Consider the following 18,795-nt stretch of genomic DNA (forward strand, 5'->3'; position numbering starts at 1 on the left):
TGGGATAGGTGAAGGACTGCAGAGTAATAATTCTTTAATAGTTTTATTCCTGCAGTAAAGAAAATAACGAAAATAACACCACAATTCTAAAAGAAAGTTGCAATTCTACATGTTAAACAAAACTAAATGAAGATTTGAAATGTTGTGCTCACTACAGTGACAATTAGCAACTGTCAACCATTTTAATCAGGATAAATTAAACAAGCTCCTGTGGCACAGTTAGCTGCTCCCAAAAGTAAACTTAGCAAAATAGTTACATAGCTTTGCCTACATCTTAAAAAAGGCATACAAAACAGAACAAAGATGATAATAATACTGAATTTTTATCATTTGATTTATATTTCCTTCAAAATATCAGCTAGCCAATCTCCTGAACTGCTTCTTTTCCTCAAGTCTTACTAATAATTCCCTTTTGTTCTGGTAGCAAACTCCATTTTTTCTGTAGGTGCTGACTTTATGTATTCTAAATACTTATTAATTTCAGTTGTGAAAGGTTGCTTGTTAAGATGGCCAACTTCCAGATATGGCAATTTAATTGTTCTGGAAGTAAAATCAACTTTGGTGACAAAAAGAAAATAAAATAAATAAGAGCTGGGCAAGCTGAAATGGCTCTTCAACAGCCAAAACAGTTTAGAAGCTAAATTTTTCTTCATTTTACAGGATATATACTGTGCTACACCTAGAGTCAATACTGACATGCTTTCAGAAATATCAATAGCAGGACAGACACTGATTTTTTTTTTTTTTTTTTTTTGTGGGGGACAAAATAGTTTTATTCTAGCTTCAAATAATTAATTACAGAGCTATATCCTGTATGCCGATCTCTACTGCTTGTTCAAAACAGCCCAGCAAGAAGATGACCGAGCCACCTCTCAGAAACTATTTCATTGGCAAATGAAAATGTACTTACATGAAATTCTTAGAAAAATCTTGAGAAAAGAAGAGATCACAATTGTTACAAAGTGACATACGATGATGGATTTAGATTTTTGCACCCCTAAGCATTGTTGGTGCTGCTGACATCCCTTCTTCATCCTAGAAAAAAGTCTTATATGGCCCAGGGGAGGAACCTATGGTGGCTTTGCGGCCCCCGTGTCACAGTCTCTGCCATACTGTGGAAGCTGCAGAGATGGCAGATGTATTACTACTGGCACGAATTTCTCTAAACGTAAACTGATAGGGCTGCAACACAGTTTCTCTTAATGGGCCACAACTGTACAGTCTAATGCGGCAAGCACTGGGTTGCTGCAGGCTGGATCTATCATATTTTATGACCTTCTGAACTTTGCTGCGCCAGAAAGCCAGGCCTGGTGGTGCACGCAGACACATACATACCCAGGGATTTCCCCAGTCTGAAAGGAAGCCAATATGGGCTATCTTTAGAGACTTTACCAGACTTTACCAGATTTTAGTCCTTTAGAGACTTTACCAGATTTTAGTCCTTAATTAAAAAAACAATGTTTTGTCATCTCAAACTGGAAATATTTTATGCCAAACATATATTCTGATATTATCCCTTTTGTGGTTTTAGGCAAGTCCTAAAAATGACTATTAAATTACATTTGACAGTAAGAGCAGGTTGCACCTTATGTCTGAAAGTAATAGAACTCACAGTTCAAAATTTTCTAATTTAGTACCGTATGTCTTTTGTTGTTCCTTTTTTATTGTCCTAAGGAAAACAGATCAGAAACTAGCACTAGATCCCAAGATATTATGAGACTACAGAAAATATAATTTGTATGGAATCTGTCTCAGTGCTGTTTGTATGGAACATGCACCTCAAGTAAAATAATACTCCGGGCTGGCCTGTTGGCTCAGTGGCAGTGCTGCTCACTAGCCTACGGAGAGACCTGGATTCAATGCCCAACTCATGTCTCCCATTCCCCGAGTCAACCAGAGCTGCTAGGGATGCTGCGGAGGCAGCGTTCGCAACGCCATGGTTGGAAGGAGTCCATTGCACCATGACGACACCTAGTGGCCAGATTTAGAGCTCACAACTGCAGGGTTCCGGAAGGAGACCAGCTGCAGGGCCCCCAGTCCAGAACTGTCATGGCAAAAGACAGGCCTAAAGATGAAGGGTGGGGGTGGGTGAAGGAAATACCCAGGAAGCAGGTTTATGGTGCTAGTCCTCAGCCCTGATGCTGATTCAGCTGGAAGCCCAAAGGAAAGGAAGAGAGGAAAACTGCTGGGTAAAAGAAAAAAAAATTTCTCCAACAAGAAAAAATAAAGCAAAATATTACAAAGACTTGTTGATAATGAGAGATCAATAAAAGAAAAAAGTAAACTTTTTTTTCAATTCTGCATTAAAAACTTTCTGAAAACCACTAATGTCCTACTCATCTGACTTTTCCCTACTTACACAATATAACAATCTATGAAAAGATCAGCAGGGAAAAAAAATTAAATTTTCTTAATCTAAATATTCACAAAAGTATGATATGTTTAACTAATAAAGCCATGGACAGAAGTTACACTGAAGGTTACAGTCAACTGGTTTTCATTCTAATCAGAAAGGAGGTATTAGCCAAGAAAATGTTTCTGTTAATGTGCATGCAAAGCACTCCTAACCATATTGTTCAACAGGTAATGCTATCTGATTCACAGGTTTTAAAAAATGGCAAATCAATGTGTTAGAATTTAAGTGCCAAAAGCACAGGAGAAGCAGCTGGTTTTGTCTTGTGTGATATTTGGTAACACGCTTCTAGAATAATTTCCTCTTTTGTCAGTTTCTTCTCTAGCATTTTTAAGGTATCAGAATCACCAGGATTCTATGTAGTTCTCACACCCTAAAAGTTATCTGAGAAGAGATTTGTCTTTCCCTTAGAAATTTATCATTTTTTACGATATTCAACTGGGAGACCTCCACCCAGCATAGAAACGGCATAATCCATCTTTTCCTGTTAAATCAAACCTAATTCAGGGATAGCAAACTGTGGTTGGAATATAGCACATAGACATTGTTTACAGGATATCTACTATGACACAGATGGTATTGATTTGCATACAAAAACTACAGATCACATTTCAGTTATCCTGAAAACCAGATGGGGTTATGGAACTCAATGTCTAGAGTACAAGATATAAAGCCTGAATTAAGCTATAATAGCTGGTACCTAACATCTGAAAAGGGTTAGTATTAGCATTTTTTGTCCTCCTCAATAACACAGTCAATAAATTAGTATTTAGACATAACTTACTTTGTAAAGATCAGTTTAGGAGGTAACCTAAGGATTTTCCCCCATTTCAATTCAACCCTCAAAAACACTACTTACAAGGATGTAAACAGTGAATGACATTTTTCAATTTCAAATCACAATCATTGCCCCAGCCTCTACTTGTGCCACCCAGCTGATTGGCACGTTTACAGTCCCCACACGACAGCCCTGGCCCCTTCCTTCCTTCGCTTTCTTTTTCAAACAGGTAGGGATGGGCCTGCGTACATCCATGCTCAGCACTTTCCTACCAGTTCTATTCCAGAGAGTAGCACCTCTCACTCCTGTGCTGGGAGACCAATTAACCAGGCAGGAAGAATGAAGAGGCAACACACCAACATGGGACATGCAAGTCAGGGTGTCTTCTAATTCTTGAGGATTGCTTTTAACTTTTTTTTTTGCAAATGCAGGTCTTAAAAGGTGACTACTGTATTGCAATTATTTTCTTGTTTTCCTTCCTGTATATGGCTTTGATATCGATGGTCCATGTTCTTGTATGTTTCACATCATATAAACAAACATTTACAAAAAAAAAAGTAACTATTGTTTAAATCATCTGTAGAACACTAGAAACTTTTATAATTTTTTAGTAACTTGATGTGCTTAATGTGTACATTCAAGGCATCAGAACCAGATCAGCGGGGCCTGAGAAATAATATGGCATATTGTATACTTCTATATTATATGCCCAGCACTAAGGCATTAATACAAGAGAGATTACTAAAGGAAATGACTTCTGTACTGGAATCCCTTGGATCAGACACCTAAGAAAAGGATCTATTTGTAATTTAATTTTTCTTCAGGGACAGAAAGCTCAAACTTTCTAGTGCAAAATTTAAGCAGTGAGAAGACAAAAAAGTAGAAAAAACAAGTGTGTGTCAACGTAGAGAAGTATATTGATTTTGATGAAACCATGTACCCCCTTATCCAATTAAACTTTTCATAACCATAGGTTTTGAGAAGGGCCAGCAGTACTCATTTGGCACTGGACCATTCACATTGCATTCAAAGAAGGAAAACATTGGAAACCAAATCCTAGCTCTACGGCTCTGCTGATAAGCTCGTGTATTAGCCAAAGTGTGATAATACAGAAAAAGTCTTGTAGTGATGTAAAAGGCGATAAAGACATCAATGGAGTAATGTTCATGTGCAGCCAGAATGAAGAAGATTCCAAACAAATTTAGGACCCAAGATAAGGTATGCAAGAAGTTCCAGCTCCTTGGGGTATCTATAAAAGAGAACATATAAAAATTAGCATCATGTATGTGGCCTTTCACCTCCATTTATCCTCCCCTACAGAGTCTCTTCCTAGTCCTCTCTCAGTCACTCACTGGTGATGTGAGGGGTTGAATATAAAACATACTACTATAATTTAGTCATCCTAGCCCATAGCCCTTTAAACAGAGCTCTCATCAGATGGAGATCAGGGTGATTTGAGGATATCGGCCTATAATATCCATAGCAGCAAGCCCTGAATGGCTAAGAAACCATTATGCTTGACTCCAGTATTTTTTTTCTTTTTATGCAATTTCAACAAAATTACAAGAATACTTTGCTTAGAAATATGAGGTATACAAGAAAAGAAAAATACATAATTTTTCAAAGGAAAACGTAAAACCCCAAAAATTAAGGAAAAAGAGGAAGGACAAGAGAAATAAGCATATATTAATAAAGTGGAAATAAAGAAAAAAAAAAAAAAGATGCCAGCTACATTATACTCACAGATATATTACAATGGAGAATCTAAAAGCACCCGAAGCTGAGACGGCTCAAAATAAATATAATTAACATTATTATATCTAACAGACCATTTTATAGGGGTAACACAATACAAACTGACCACCCTTAGAGAGCACCTCAGAACATAAAGAATTTTATTTTGTTGGAGTTGGGTAACCCTAGTAAAATCAGGGTATACCCACACCTTTTGACCATAAAATAATAAAGAACGGTTACAAAAAAAAATAAAATCTAAGACATTATCCCAATCCGATGAAAAGGCAAATGTCACTAACATCGTTCCACGATGTGAGATTTCAACCGACTGGGAACTTTGAAGAAAATCAGTCAAATCCAATGGAGGTTCTGAAGAAATATCACCATGAGCTTCCTTGGTTTGAGCTTGAGGCAAAAAATAAGCCTTAGTAATTACAGGCATCACAGTGTTTGGGATCTTAAGAATTTGAGAGACATAATTCCGGAATAGTTCAACAGGAGACAATTCTTTAATAACTGGAAAATTAAGTACCCTCAGATTTAAGGAATGCATTGCATTTTCAATATTCTCTATTTTCTTAGAGTAGATTATATCTGATTGTACTAAATGTTACTGGGCTTTTTCCAAAGCAGTTAATAGAGTGTCCAACTTCAAAATCTTAGTTTCTTGAGCAGAGAACATATTGGAATTTTTGCTTGAGAGAATTGTTAGTTTCCATTACCGCTGTAGTTAATGTGGAAATAGAGGATTCCAAATTGACCAGAGCATTCCAAAGAACTGCCAGGGTGACTGTAGATGGGTTGATGAATTTAAATTTACTCCACAAGGCCAAGGGGTAACCATACCTGACCCAATGAGGGAAGTCAGTTTCGAATCAGAGGGCAAAGAGACCACCACACTAAAATCCCTCAACAAGGGACTCATCTAGTGCTGCTGCCGCCACTGCGGCTGAAGAAACAGCACTCCCCTCCACTTCCAGATTGAATCCCGGTGGATGCAAAACCCTCGGGCACCCTCCAAAGCATCCATCAGAACCAAAGTTCCATACCGCTCCCAGGCTAAGAGAGATCTCATCGGCCAGCAGAGAAGACTTCCGCTCTCAGTCTTTCTCTGCAGTGACCATCTTAATCGGGAATGACTGCTGGCATTGCCCCAAAGAATTCCTCAATCTGATGTTGAATCAAGCCAGGTAAGGGAGAGCTAACAACATTTTCCCTAAGTCTGGCCTTACGCTTAGTATGGCATTTTTCTTAAGGAAAATCCAAAATTCAAGAAAACGCTGAGTAGAGGTTCTTTGCATGCGTCTCAGTGAGCAGCCATCTTGCCTCCCTCGACTCCAGTATTTTCACTCTCTCTCATATGTCATTCATATACAAGAGAAATTGTGTGATGAACTCCTAAAAGAACTTCCTCAACAGTCATTTCTAATACAGCTTTTTGGTCAGCCACAAGGTATCATCATCAATGCAGTACTGTGCTAGATACAGATTTTAAGCATATAAAGAGTGTCTTATTTATATTCTAGTTCCATCATATATATTCTACATTGCATAGAAACTAGTATCAAATACGAAGTGTCTATTTTCGATCAATAATGTAAAAAAAAATAAAAATCTTAGCAATTGTCAAAACTGTTTTACAAAGGCTAAAATGTAGGCATGAAAGCAGCTGCAGGATGAATTGCTTTTAAGTTTAAATGTATAAGGCTGCAGTTCAAGTGAAACTATGGAACATTCACTTCCATTTAACACCAACACGCTTAAGGTCTTAATGCTGAGTTCTGTCAAAATTAACAACTTACATTCTGTAACAAAGAAATTCAGCATAGTTAGGACAACAGTATGGCCACTGAACATGTAATCTCCACATGTGTGAACGCCAGTTAATGTCATTCCAAAGCCACTCCAAATTGCAAAAGCTCGCTGCAGTTTTGCCCACATGTTTCCATACAACTGAAAGAGAGAGAGAAACATAGATCAATCATCTCTGGTCAGCTTTCTACTGCAGCCCTCACCCCAAGCTCCCTGTTGCTCAAAGGGCTACACCGGGAACAGCCTTGGGCTGGAAGACAGAGACCTAGAATGACTCATTCAGTATAGGCCCAAGAGTTTCTGCTGACTTTTTGAGACTCTCTCTTCAAAGTCTCCCACTCCTTCCCTGTTCCACACCCTATAAGAGGCACAGAAAGGAATACCAACCTAAGAGAACAGGCTTCAATTAAAAGCTATGATTGTCATTCCTGGGCTTTTCAGATTCACATGGGTGTATTTATTCTGCTCATCTAATCTGTTGGGAGGTCCCACCAGATAAATCATGATTTATGGCTTTAAATTGAAAGTTTGAGAAGTGTGTTCTCTTCAATATGGGAGCTCCAGTCTTTATGGAAGTATTTTTGAAATAGCACAAGGTTAGCCAGAAAAATATGGCACATAAGGTACACCAATATTCAAAGCAGATTTATTCACAAGTCCACTTTGAAAATTATCCTGGCAACATTACACACAATTACACCTGTTATTTGGTGAATTTATATTGGATTAGAGAATTGACATGCCTATTTTTTTTTTTTTTTTTAAAGCATGAGCATAAGTCCCAGCCTCACCCAGACTCCACCTCCTGGCACACCTCTCCCTCTGCACATAGAGTGTACAGACATAGTGCACACACAGTTTTACACATGCATCGTCATGCTAGTTTCTAAAGGGCCATTTCTGCAGGTAAAGAAACCACTTTACCCACAGAAGTCCCTTTGAAAAATTCTCTATCAGACCAATGCAATACCATGCGATACGCCCATAGCCCCCGATGTGAAATGGGAGTTAGCGCGTCCAAAACGCGTGTCCAATCGAGTGCGTAGCTAACAGCACTCATCACATATAAAGTACATATTGATGAGACTTTTAGCTAATCCCCATGATGCATAAAATGACCCATGCGGCCAATGTGCCCTTACAATGTTGCAAACTTTACGCCAGCCTTAGTATTGTCACGATACTAAGTAGGAGGGTTCACTGAAAATGGAATTTAAAAACAAACAAAAAAAAACACTCAAGAAAAAAAAAAATTTCTGGATGCCCAATATACACCTACAATATATACACAGTCCAGTCAGTGTAAACTGTGGTTGTATATTGTGCTGGAAGGAGGAGAAAACAGATGCTCATATTGATCATCCATTTCCTTACCCACTGACAGCCACCTTTCCTGGGCACCCAATGATGAGGCAGCGCTAGGTATGCACAATTTCCCCTAGTGCCTCCTTTTTACCACGGCAACTAATTTTAATATAAAACCGGGTGCCCAGGAGAGATGGATTGGCACATGTTAGGAAAGTGAGCACTTAATCATGAGTGCCCGTTTTACGTGCACCAATATTGCATTGGCCTATATGTGAATCTTTGCAACTGGAACTATTCTCCTGCAACTGGAACTCCTAAACCTAGGTCTTTCCTCCTACTGCACAGAGAATCCAAGTCTCTATGGTCCTAAATGCTAACCACGTATTAAAGGAAAGGCATTTCAGTTCCATAAAACACTATATTTACATATGGCGACTCCCACCAATAAATAATTTCAAAATATTACATAAATTCACCAATTAGGTGACTACATAAAACACTCAATAAAACTATATAAACATTTTAAGCAATACTGATACTCCATTAAAAAAAAAAAAAAGAGTTACACAATCTTTTATTTCGATAGTAAAACAAATTATGACAATACACAAGATACCACGAAACCTATTTTACTTTCCTAGAATTGGTTGGAGAAATCAGTATGTGAAAGTGGGTGCGCCTCCATACCACTAGATGGCGCCAGCAGTTAGGATAAAAAACCCAATCTGTTATAACCACCTCACTTTTGGAACTGTGTCCCAGATATCTACACATGACTACAAATAATTATAAAATATATATGTACATATATAATATATACTTAGCAATCTACATGTACAAACACAAACTCAAATGCATATCATTAGTTAAAAGAAAACCAAAAAGTGCTTTGGCAGTGAAGACACCCTTCTAAGGGTAATGAATATTTAAAGATGCAAACTCTGGACACCTAAAGCAGCATCCTTGGGTACAAAGATAAAAGCTGGAAACTGGGCAAGGTCTGTAATATTGTACCAAGAATGACAGACTACAGAGGCCTTACAGTCCTTATTTCCTGTCATTTCCTCTAGTCGTAACTTAAGCAGCATCACTCGTATCCAGAGCATTTGGGTTTTCTGCAGAATTTTCAAGATTCTACAGCAAGAGTAGTCAAATTCTCTGCAATTTTATGTGCCAAATTTGCATAATTTAGCACATATTTGCAATATACATATATACATATAATACATACATATAAGTTGTTTTCTGACATTTTTGTCCAGTTACTTTATTTGGTTATTTATTAGAGGAAAAGGAATCTTAGTGACTGGGGCTGAGGAGGAAGGAGGGGAAGGGATCTGGAAAGAGGAAGAGAAGAGACTGCAATCAAACAGGAGGGGAAGATAGATAAGGGATAAAGGAAAAGATGGAGGATTCAGGGAGGTTAATGAAAAGAAATGAGAGAAGAGGGATCAGTAGTGGGGGAGGAGGAGAGAAGATCAGGGATAGGGAGGAGGAAAGAAAAGTAGTGGGGATAAGAGTGAAAGGAGGGAAGATTGGGATGAAGGGAAGGAAGGGATGGGTGTGGAGAAGGAAGGAAATCATAGTTCCCCCTCCAATTACACCCCAATCCCCTCTTTTCCTTATCCCCCCCCTTCCAATGCCACTTTGATGCCCTCAGTCTCCCTTTTTCACTCATGCCTCCCCCCACAAACCCCTCACTCACCCCAGTTTACTCCCTCCCATAAACCCCTCACCCCTACAAAGCCCTCATCCTGGTTCTCCTGCACAAACCTCTCACTCACCCCAGTTCACTCACTCCCTTCTCCACAACCCATGATCCCTTCCCCCCAGTTCCCCCCCAGAGACCTGTGAGTTTTCCCAGTTCACTCACTCCCCCCCCCCCCATTGCAATCCCCAATCTGTTCTTTCACTCTTCACTCCCCTCCCCGATCCCCGGTTCACTCCCTCCCATCTCCACTTATATCCCCATCTCTCACTAGCTTGTATGACTGAAGAGGAGGGGGGCAACCTTGCAGCAACTCCTGAACATACTCCCTCCTTCCCTGCCAGGGCCTGAATGAACCATGTGGTAAAAAGCAGCCAATCACACCCCAGCAGGGGAGAAGGGAGGGTGTGAGGAAAAAGCTGAAAGGCCGCCCTCCTGTTCACAGTCAAAGCAGCTAGTGAGAGGGGAAGAGGGGATATGGGTGGGGAAGATAGATTGTGTCATCCACTACCACCAATATTACTCTTCCAGGGCAGGCAGGAGAGGGGGAATATGTAGAGTCCACTGCCATCATTTTATATATATATATATATATATATATATATATATATATATATATATATATATATATTATTTATTTATTTATTTTTTATTTATTTATTTTTTAAAGGTTCTCTGTCTCCTGTGGCAATTTGGCCAGGAATGGCCAATTCTGCCACAAGGGCCCAAAGTTATCACTCCTTAAAAAAAATAAAAATAAAATAAAATTTCCTTTCATAGCTCTAACTGAAACTAACTTAGAAAATGACAGTGATAAGCATTTAGGGGGTACAGACAAAAACAAACATTTTCATATCCAAAATATAGCTGAAGAGACTAAGGGGTCTCCTGTTTGCTCTTAGAAACATTTACCATAATTGAAGCAGCAAAGGCTGCATATAGTCTTGTTTTAGGCATTTACTTAAAGCCATTCAGTATTTGCTGGATTTTTTCCTTATTATTTCTCTTCTTTCTTTTAAATGTATTGCTGCTGCTGCTACTACCTCCAATACTACAAATGCTGTAATATAAACAAAATGTCAGAACTTATTTTGAAAACAGGTTTCAATTCAGGAAGCATACCTTGCCAGAACACTGCAGATGCTGGCCTGGCACAGAGAGCGACGTCACAAACATCGTAACACAACGCAGCAAGAACACCGTTCCCATCAGGCTGCACATTCTGCGCAGAAGGATGGATCTAGGGGAAGAACCAAGGAAGTGTGAGGAAACAGTCAGAAAGATGAAAGCCTAGAAGTAACCAAGAGGGCAGGAAACATATCTCCAACATCAAAAAGCTCTTCCTCTTCATTTTAGTGCTATATTGAATTCTAAATACCAAAAACTTTGCGATTTTTTTTTTTTTTTGTAATTTAAATGACCATATTAACAATGGGGTAGATTTTAAAAGCCCTGCGCGCGTAAATCCTGCCGGATTTACGCGCGCAGGGCACTCGCGCGCCTATTTTGCATAGGCCGCTGGCGCGGGCAAAGCCCTGGGACGTGTTTTAAGTCCTGGGGCATCGTAAAAGGGGCGTGACCAGGGAGGTGTGTCGGCAGGCCGGGGGCGGGCCGGGAGGGCGTTCCCGAGTCCCTCGGCACTGCGGCCTGTGCCGGGGGATGCCTAGGCGACGCACGCAAGTTACGCCTGCTTCAAACAGGCGTAACTTGCACAACAAAGGTAAGGGGGGATTTAGGTAGGGCTGGGGGGATGCGGAAAGAAAGTTCCCTCCGAGGTTGCTCCGATTTCGGAGTGGCCTCAGAGGGAACGGAGGCAGGCTGCGCGGCTCGGCGCGCACAGGCTGCCGATTTTGCGCAGCCTTGCACGCGCCTACCCCGGATTTTATAAGATACGCACAGCTACGTGCGTATCTTATAAAATCCGGCGCACTTTTGTTTGCGCCGGTTGTGTGAACAAAAGTACGTGCGCTCATACTTTTTTAAGATCTACCTCAAAGAGCATAGTTACAGCATGAGAACAAGAAAAATTGTTAATGGTACAATTTTCACATGTAAACCCCTCCCCTCACCCCTCCATGCAGTACAAGAACCAATATACACAATACCACTATACAGTTAAGTGCAAACAAATTCAAAAATAAAGGATCTGGACTGACTTCCCTTCAGCCAAATAGAGTAAGGTTGCCAGAACTTATTGAATTACTCTAATTTATCTTGTTGCAAAACTGTGAGCTGACCCAAAAATTAAATGCCATGCAGTCTCCTGCAGACAGGCAGGTTACTTGTTTCCAGAAAGCAGCTAAGGTTAACCTAGCAGCTATAGTAATTTAGAGTATTAAACCTTGAAGCAATCTACATACATCAGGTACAGGAATACTCAACAAGAGATATCTGGGTCTTTGGGCATCTCAAAATTAATTGTTCTTTGAATTAGCAAAAGTATTTCGCCCCAAAAATATTCCACTTTAGGACAGTCCCACCATATATGATACATGGACCCTGTATTACCACAAAACCTCCTGCAATCAGTAATTGTTATATATTTTGTGGAGCCTCTCTGAGGTTAACTACCAGTGATATAAAACTTTATATCCATTTTCTATTAACAAAGATGAGATGGAACTCATACCCACCGATATAAAGCAAAGATCCTAGATAGTCTCCTCTAAAAATGTCCCCAAATCAGTTTCCCAAGAAGTCAAATTATTTGGTTTAGTAGATAGCTCTCAAATTAAATTCTTATACATTATCCCCTTAATCTTCCCATTACAATCATATAATACCTCTATTAAAGATTTGCATTTAGATAGATCAAAGAAAACCCGTTTAGATTTCAAATAATGTGAACCTGCATATAAGGATATGTGTTTCTATTAATAAGACAGTATATTTTCCTTTCAGCTCAACAAAACTGATAAATGTCCCAAATACCTCAAGCTCAAAGTTTCTCATCTTGAAATTCCAAAGAATTAAGACCAGGAGGGACATTTTTATTGAAACTTATAGGGGTGTTAAGAATGAAATCTATGTCCTACTATAGACTCTTTCCATGCATCCCAAATCTTCAACATACACTGAGTGCATGGGGAAATAACTGTAGAAATACTCTGAACTTCTTCTGTTACCAAAATTGAAAGAATATTGAGACATTCCCTACAATAGTCTGTTTCACAGCTGCCCAGGGCTTTGAGCTTAACTAAGGGCCAGTCAACAATGGCCTTAAGTTGAGCCACAACATAATATTTTTTTTAAACCAGGCACCCCTAGACCCTCTGCAACTTTCAGAAGATATAAAACTCTTTGAGCTATTGTCGGAAACCTCCTTTTAGATAAAACTGGACATGTTTTTGCAATTTTTTGAAAAAAAATTCAGTAAAAAAAAAAAAAAAGGTAAAGTTTGAAAGAGATGTGTCAGTCTAAGGAGAACATTCATTTTGATGGTAGCAATCCTCTCTAGCCAAGACAAATTATGTTGTTCCAATACATCTAAATCTCAAAAGACAGACCACCAGGGGACAATTCAGGAGAAATAAACCATTTGGGTCTCTGCTGATAAGTACCCCCAAATATTTCAGACTCTCTCGTGCCTATTTAAAAGCAAATATCAATTTTAATATACAGAATAACACTCCCTCCAAGCGAATATCTATAAACTCAGATTTGTCCATATTAACTTTAAAGCCAGAAACAGACCCATACCTTTCCATCTCCAGAATCAAAGCTGTTAGAGCACGTTCCGGGTCACTTGTAAACAACAGTCAGCAAAAAAGATATTTTATATTAAGTATTAATAACATAAGAACATTCCATTCTGGGTCAGACCAAAGGTCCATCAAGCCCAGCATCCTGTTTCCAACAGTGGCCAATCCAGGCCATAAGAACCTGGCAAGTACCCAAAAACTAAGTCTATTCCATGTTAGTCACTGCTATTACTAGCATCAGTATTTTCTAAGTCAACTTAATTAATAGCAGGTAATGGACTTCTCCTCCAAGAACTTATCCAATCCTTTTTTAAACACAGCTATACTAACTGCACTAACCACATCCTCTGGCAACAAATTCCAGAGTTTAATTGTGCGTTGAGTAAAAAAGAACTCTCTCAGATTAGTTTTAAATGTGCCACATGCTAACTTCATGCATGGAGTGCCCCCTAGTCTATTATCCGAAAGAGTAAATAACCGATTCACATCTACCCGTTCTAGACCTCTCATGATTTTAAACACCTCTATCATGTCCCCCCTCAGCCGTCTCTTCTCCAAGCTGAAAAGTCCTAATCTCTTTAGTCTTTCCTCATAGGGGAGCTGTCCATTCCCCTTATCAATTTGGTCGCCCTTCTCATTGCAATTATATCTTTTTTGAGATGCGGCAACCAGAATTGTACACAGTATTCAAGGTGCGGTCTCACCATGTAGCGATACAGAGGCATTTTGACATTTTCCGTTTTATTCACCATTCCCTTTCTAATAATTCCCAACATTCGGTTTGCTTTTTTGACTGCCGCAGCACAGTGAACCAACGATTTCAATGTGTTATCCACTATGACGCCTAGATCTCTTTCTTGGGTGGTAGCACCTAATATGGAACCTATAATTGTGTAACTATAGCATGGGTTATTTTTCCCTATATGCATCACCTTGCACTTGTCCACATTAAATTTCATCTGCCATTTCAATGCCCAATTTTCCAGTCTTCCTGCAATTTATCACAATCTACTTGTGATTTAACTACTCTGAACAATTTTATGTCATCTGCAAATTTGATTACCTCACTCGTCGTTTTTCTTTCCAGATCATTTATATAAATATATTGAAAAGTAAGGGTCCCAATACAGATCCCTAAGGTACTCCACTGCCCACACCCTTCCACTGAGAAAATTGTCCATTTAATCCTACTCTCTGTTTCCTGTCTTTTAGCCAATTTGTAATTCACGAAAGGACATCACCACCTATCCCATGACTTTTTACTTTTCTTGAATCCTCTCATGAGGAACTTTGGCGTTGCCTTGCTCTAGTGACATCAGGATAAATCCATAGTTTCTGCCCATAGAACAAAAGCAATCTGTTTCGAAACAAAAACCTAAGAACATTATTTTTATCAGACAAAGAGACAAAACTTTCTAGCAAAGTTCCTCTTTTAGAGATCTCAGTCCCTTCTGAAGATTCAAGAATATCTCTAAGATCAAAAGTGGATTCTTGAGGCTTCTTCTTCAGCTTGTGGCAAATAATATGCCTTAGTTATTACCGGCATTGCTGCCGCTGGAATTTTGAGAACATGGGAAATATAATTCCTAAACAGGTCTAAAGCAGAAATCAGTTTTATAAAGGGAAAATTTAGAATCCTTAAGTTAAGGCTTCCCAGGGAATTCTCTATGTTCTCAAGCTTCTTAGAATGTATCTGTGCAGACTGAACCAAGACATGTTTAACTTTCTCAATCAAACAACCCGAGTATCCATAGCTTCCAGTTTAGCACCATAAGTAGAAATCAAATTTGCATTGGCCAAAACTCAATGGTTAGTATCCAAAGTAGCCTCAGTTAAAGAGGAGCTGGAAGCTTCAAGGGATACCAAAGCATTCCATATGACTCTAGTGTGATCACAGGTTTGAAAAGCCACGTTTTTAAAACCAGAATATCCAATGCCACACCTCCACCCAAATCACCGAATGGGGCCGATATCAGGGCACTGGCTGGGAGGCCAGCCACTCTAATTGCCCCAAAAACAGGACACTCCTCTCCGGCGATATTCGGAGCTGCCGTTGCAGTCAATGGAACAAGACTCCCAGCTTCCTCCACAGCCACTTGCTCCAAAATCGGCACTTCCCGACTCACCTCAGAAGAGACCGATGAAAGGTCTGAGCGCACAGGCAAGAAACGATGAGGCATTCCGGGTCTTAAGGAGATCTCTTCAGCCAGCGGGGGCGGCGTTCGCTCAATGTCAAACCTCGCAATGGTCATCGCTCCCGGACTCATTGCTGGCGTTGTTGCAAAGAGCCCCTCAATCTGGGGCTGATGTGAAGCCAGCAAGGGAAAACTGGTACTGTTTTTCCTCAGCTTAGCCTTCCATTTAGTATGAGGCATTATGGAACAGATTAAATCCAGATAAGGTAATTTGGAGAGAGCGAGCTCTTGTAACACTTCTCAGTCAGCACCATCCTTGTCTCCCCTCCACACTTTCTTGAATTCCGTTTACCATTTTTGCCTCTACCACATTTACTGGGAGGCCACTCCAAGCATACATCCCTCTTTTCTTAAAGAAACATTCAAAAATTGCTCCTGAGTCTCCCTCCATTGAGGTTCATACAGTGACCTCTTCTTCTAGAATATTCTTTCCTCTGAGAATGTGTCAGATTTTGATGTGGAAAAATCTATGTTGATTTCCTTAATCATGGGCTGAAATTGTATATTTAAAAAATCTCTAGAAGCTGAATTTTCCTTTTTTAGGTAATAATGTTAGGATATAGCCTAATGTATTTTATCTTACCCCAGAGCTCAGAAAAAGATTTTGTCATTTAAAGAAAAAGCTCTAGATCTAGGAGCTGACTGAAATATTTTAAGTATCAAATTAAATTCAGACATTCTCCTGGTCCTTTTGGATGAGTTTATTTAATAGTAAGCAAGATTTTAGATTCCTTTTCTTACTGATGAGTACTGCTTCAGATGTGACAGCACATTGGACACTTGCTCCTTCTTGCCATGCTGGTGCAATATATTTTGTTCTTATTTGGCTTGAATTGTGAATCTTGTACTAAGGCCTGCCCTAATCCAGCTGTAAGTAGAGAAGTTTTAATATTTCTGTCTTTTATATTTCTAATCTTGGCAACTGGTTGGCTGTACCATGGTTCTCTCCATATGATTTCAAAACAAACGAACATAATAAATAATCTCCACTAAAGAGTGGTTGTTTATATTAGCAATGCTCTGGTCCAGTGAAATACATTAGAAGGAAACAGGACATTATAATTTCTCCTATGACAAATTCCCACTTTCTACTTTTTAGACAGTAGTTTGGGAAGACAATAAGAAAACAGATTGGGCATAAATGTCTCTTAAGTTGCCAGAATGACTTCAATAAAGGAAAGAGTTTAAAAATGAAAATTTTAACAGTACCTGTGTCTATGGAGGAGAAGCACCAGTAACCAAATGTAACAAAGAACTACACCGCACATTTCTGTCATGGCAAAGGCCCATGGTATCCTTGGAACACTGCAATCAGACAAAATTTTGTTAGTGCAGGCTAACATCCATAAACGTCACAAATCAAAACACATTAGGCCAATTAGATTGCTGAACTAACAGAACCTATGGGTCTCATTAAAGAGACAGAAAAAAATGCACATAAAAAAAAATTGAAAAAAAAAACATTGAAGAGCTATGGTTCAAGAGGAGTAAATATGAAAGGGCACTGGGTCAAGGAAGCTTCCAGTACATCAAAGTGTATGAAAAACCTCCAGTTTGGTATCACCCTAAACTAGAGCATTCTAAGGCATCTAAATGACTCATGGTACTTCTCTAAGCAGCTGTAACTAAGTAAAGACAAAAAAGCATTTGATGTGTTCAAGTCATCAACATTATAATAAACATTAGGTCCTAAAATACTCTCAATTACATCATAGCAATATAGCACATTTTACCTCTAGATTATCAGTACAAATCTAGCCTTGCCTCTGTAGTTAATAACAGTGCATTCAGACCGCTTCACTTTTTCCACATTTTGTTTCGCTACTGCCTTATTCTAAAATTAATATACATTTTCCTCCCTCAATCTAAACACAATACCCCATAATGACAAAGCAAAATCAGGTTTGTAGAAATTTGTGCAAATTAATAAAATTGAAATATCACATTTACATAAGTATTCGGATCCTTTACCCATTACTTTGTTGAGGCACTTTCTGCAGCTATTTCAGCCTCGAGTCTTTTGGTAAGATGCTACAATCTTGGCACACCTGGATTTGGGGATTTTCTCCCATTCTTCTCTGCAGATCCTCTCAAACTCTGTCAGATTGGATGGGGAGTGTCGATGCACAGCTATTTTCAGGTCTCTCCAGAGATGTTTGATCGAGTTCAAGTCCGGGCTCTGACTGGGCCACTCAAGGACATTCACAGACTTAAGAACATAAGAAAATGCCATACTGGGTCAGACCAAGGGTCCATCAAGCCCAGCATCCTGTTTCCAACAGTGGCCAATCCAGGCCATAAGAACCTGGCAAGTACCTAAAAACTAAGTCTATTCCGAATCCATACCTGCGTTGTCTTGGCTGTGTGCTTAGGGCTGTTGTCCTATTGGAAGGTGAACAGTCACCCCAATCTGAGGTCCGGAGCAGGTTTTTATCAAGGATCTCTCTACTTTCCCTCAATCCTAACCAGTCTCCCAGTTCCTGAAGCTGAAAAACATCCCCACAGCATGATGCTGCCACCACCATGCTTCACTGTAGGGATGGAATTTGCTAAGTGATGAGTGGTGCCTGGTTTCCTCCAGACATGACGCTTGGCATTCAGGCCCAAAAGTTCAATCTTGTTTTTTCAGACCAGAGAATCTTGTTTCGCATGCTCTGAGAGTCCTTTAAGTCAAGAACCTTTTACTAAGGAGTGGCTTCTGTCTGGCCACTCTACCATAAAGGACTGATTGGTGGACTGCTGCAGAGATGGATGTCCTTCTAGAAGGTTCTCCCATCTCCGCAGAAATCTGGAGCTCTATCAATCGGGTTCTTGGTTACCTCCTCGACCGAGGCCCTTCTCCTCCAATTGCTGTTTTTGGGCTGGCAGCCAGTCCTGCTGGTTCCAAACTTCTTCCACTTAAGTATGGAGGCCACTGTGTTTTTGGGACCTTCAATGCTGCAGCAGTGTTTTTGTACCCTTCCCCAGATCTGTGCCTTGACACAATCCTGTCCTGGAGGTCTATAAACAATTCTTTCAACTTCATGGCTTTGATTTTGTTCTGATTGTCAACTGTGGGACCTTATATAGAGAGGTGTGTGCTTTTCCAAATCATGTCCAATCAATTGAAGTCCACCTGTGGTAAATTCAATTAAGTTGGAGAA

The 18,795-nt window shown here is 39.6% G+C and overlaps 1 protein-coding gene across 4 annotated transcripts in view; it reads right to left on the bottom strand.

Annotated features, from left to right (window-relative positions):
* Positions 1–680: 680 nt before the first annotated feature.
* SAMD8 (sterile alpha motif domain containing 8) overlaps positions 681–18,795 on the bottom strand; it is a 120,647-nt gene continuing 102,532 nt past the window's right edge. For all 4 annotated transcript variants that reach the window (XM_029609527.1, XM_029609528.1, XM_029609526.1 and 1 more), the window contains 4 exons: positions 16,862–16,957; positions 10,879–10,996; positions 6,731–6,881; positions 681–4,440 (listed from right to left, as the gene is read on the bottom strand). In XM_029609527.1, the coding sequence (XP_029465387.1) occupies positions 4,136–4,440; positions 6,731–6,881; positions 10,879–10,996; positions 16,862–16,957 (670 nt within the window). In that variant the 3' untranslated portion in view covers positions 681–4,135. The remainder of the gene's footprint in view (positions 4,441–6,730; positions 6,882–10,878; positions 10,997–16,861; positions 16,958–18,795) is intronic.

This window comes from Rhinatrema bivittatum, chromosome 7 (genome assembly GCF_901001135.1).
Source record: "Rhinatrema bivittatum chromosome 7, aRhiBiv1.1, whole genome shotgun sequence".
NCBI lineage: Eukaryota > Metazoa > Chordata > Amphibia > Gymnophiona > Rhinatrematidae > Rhinatrema > Rhinatrema bivittatum.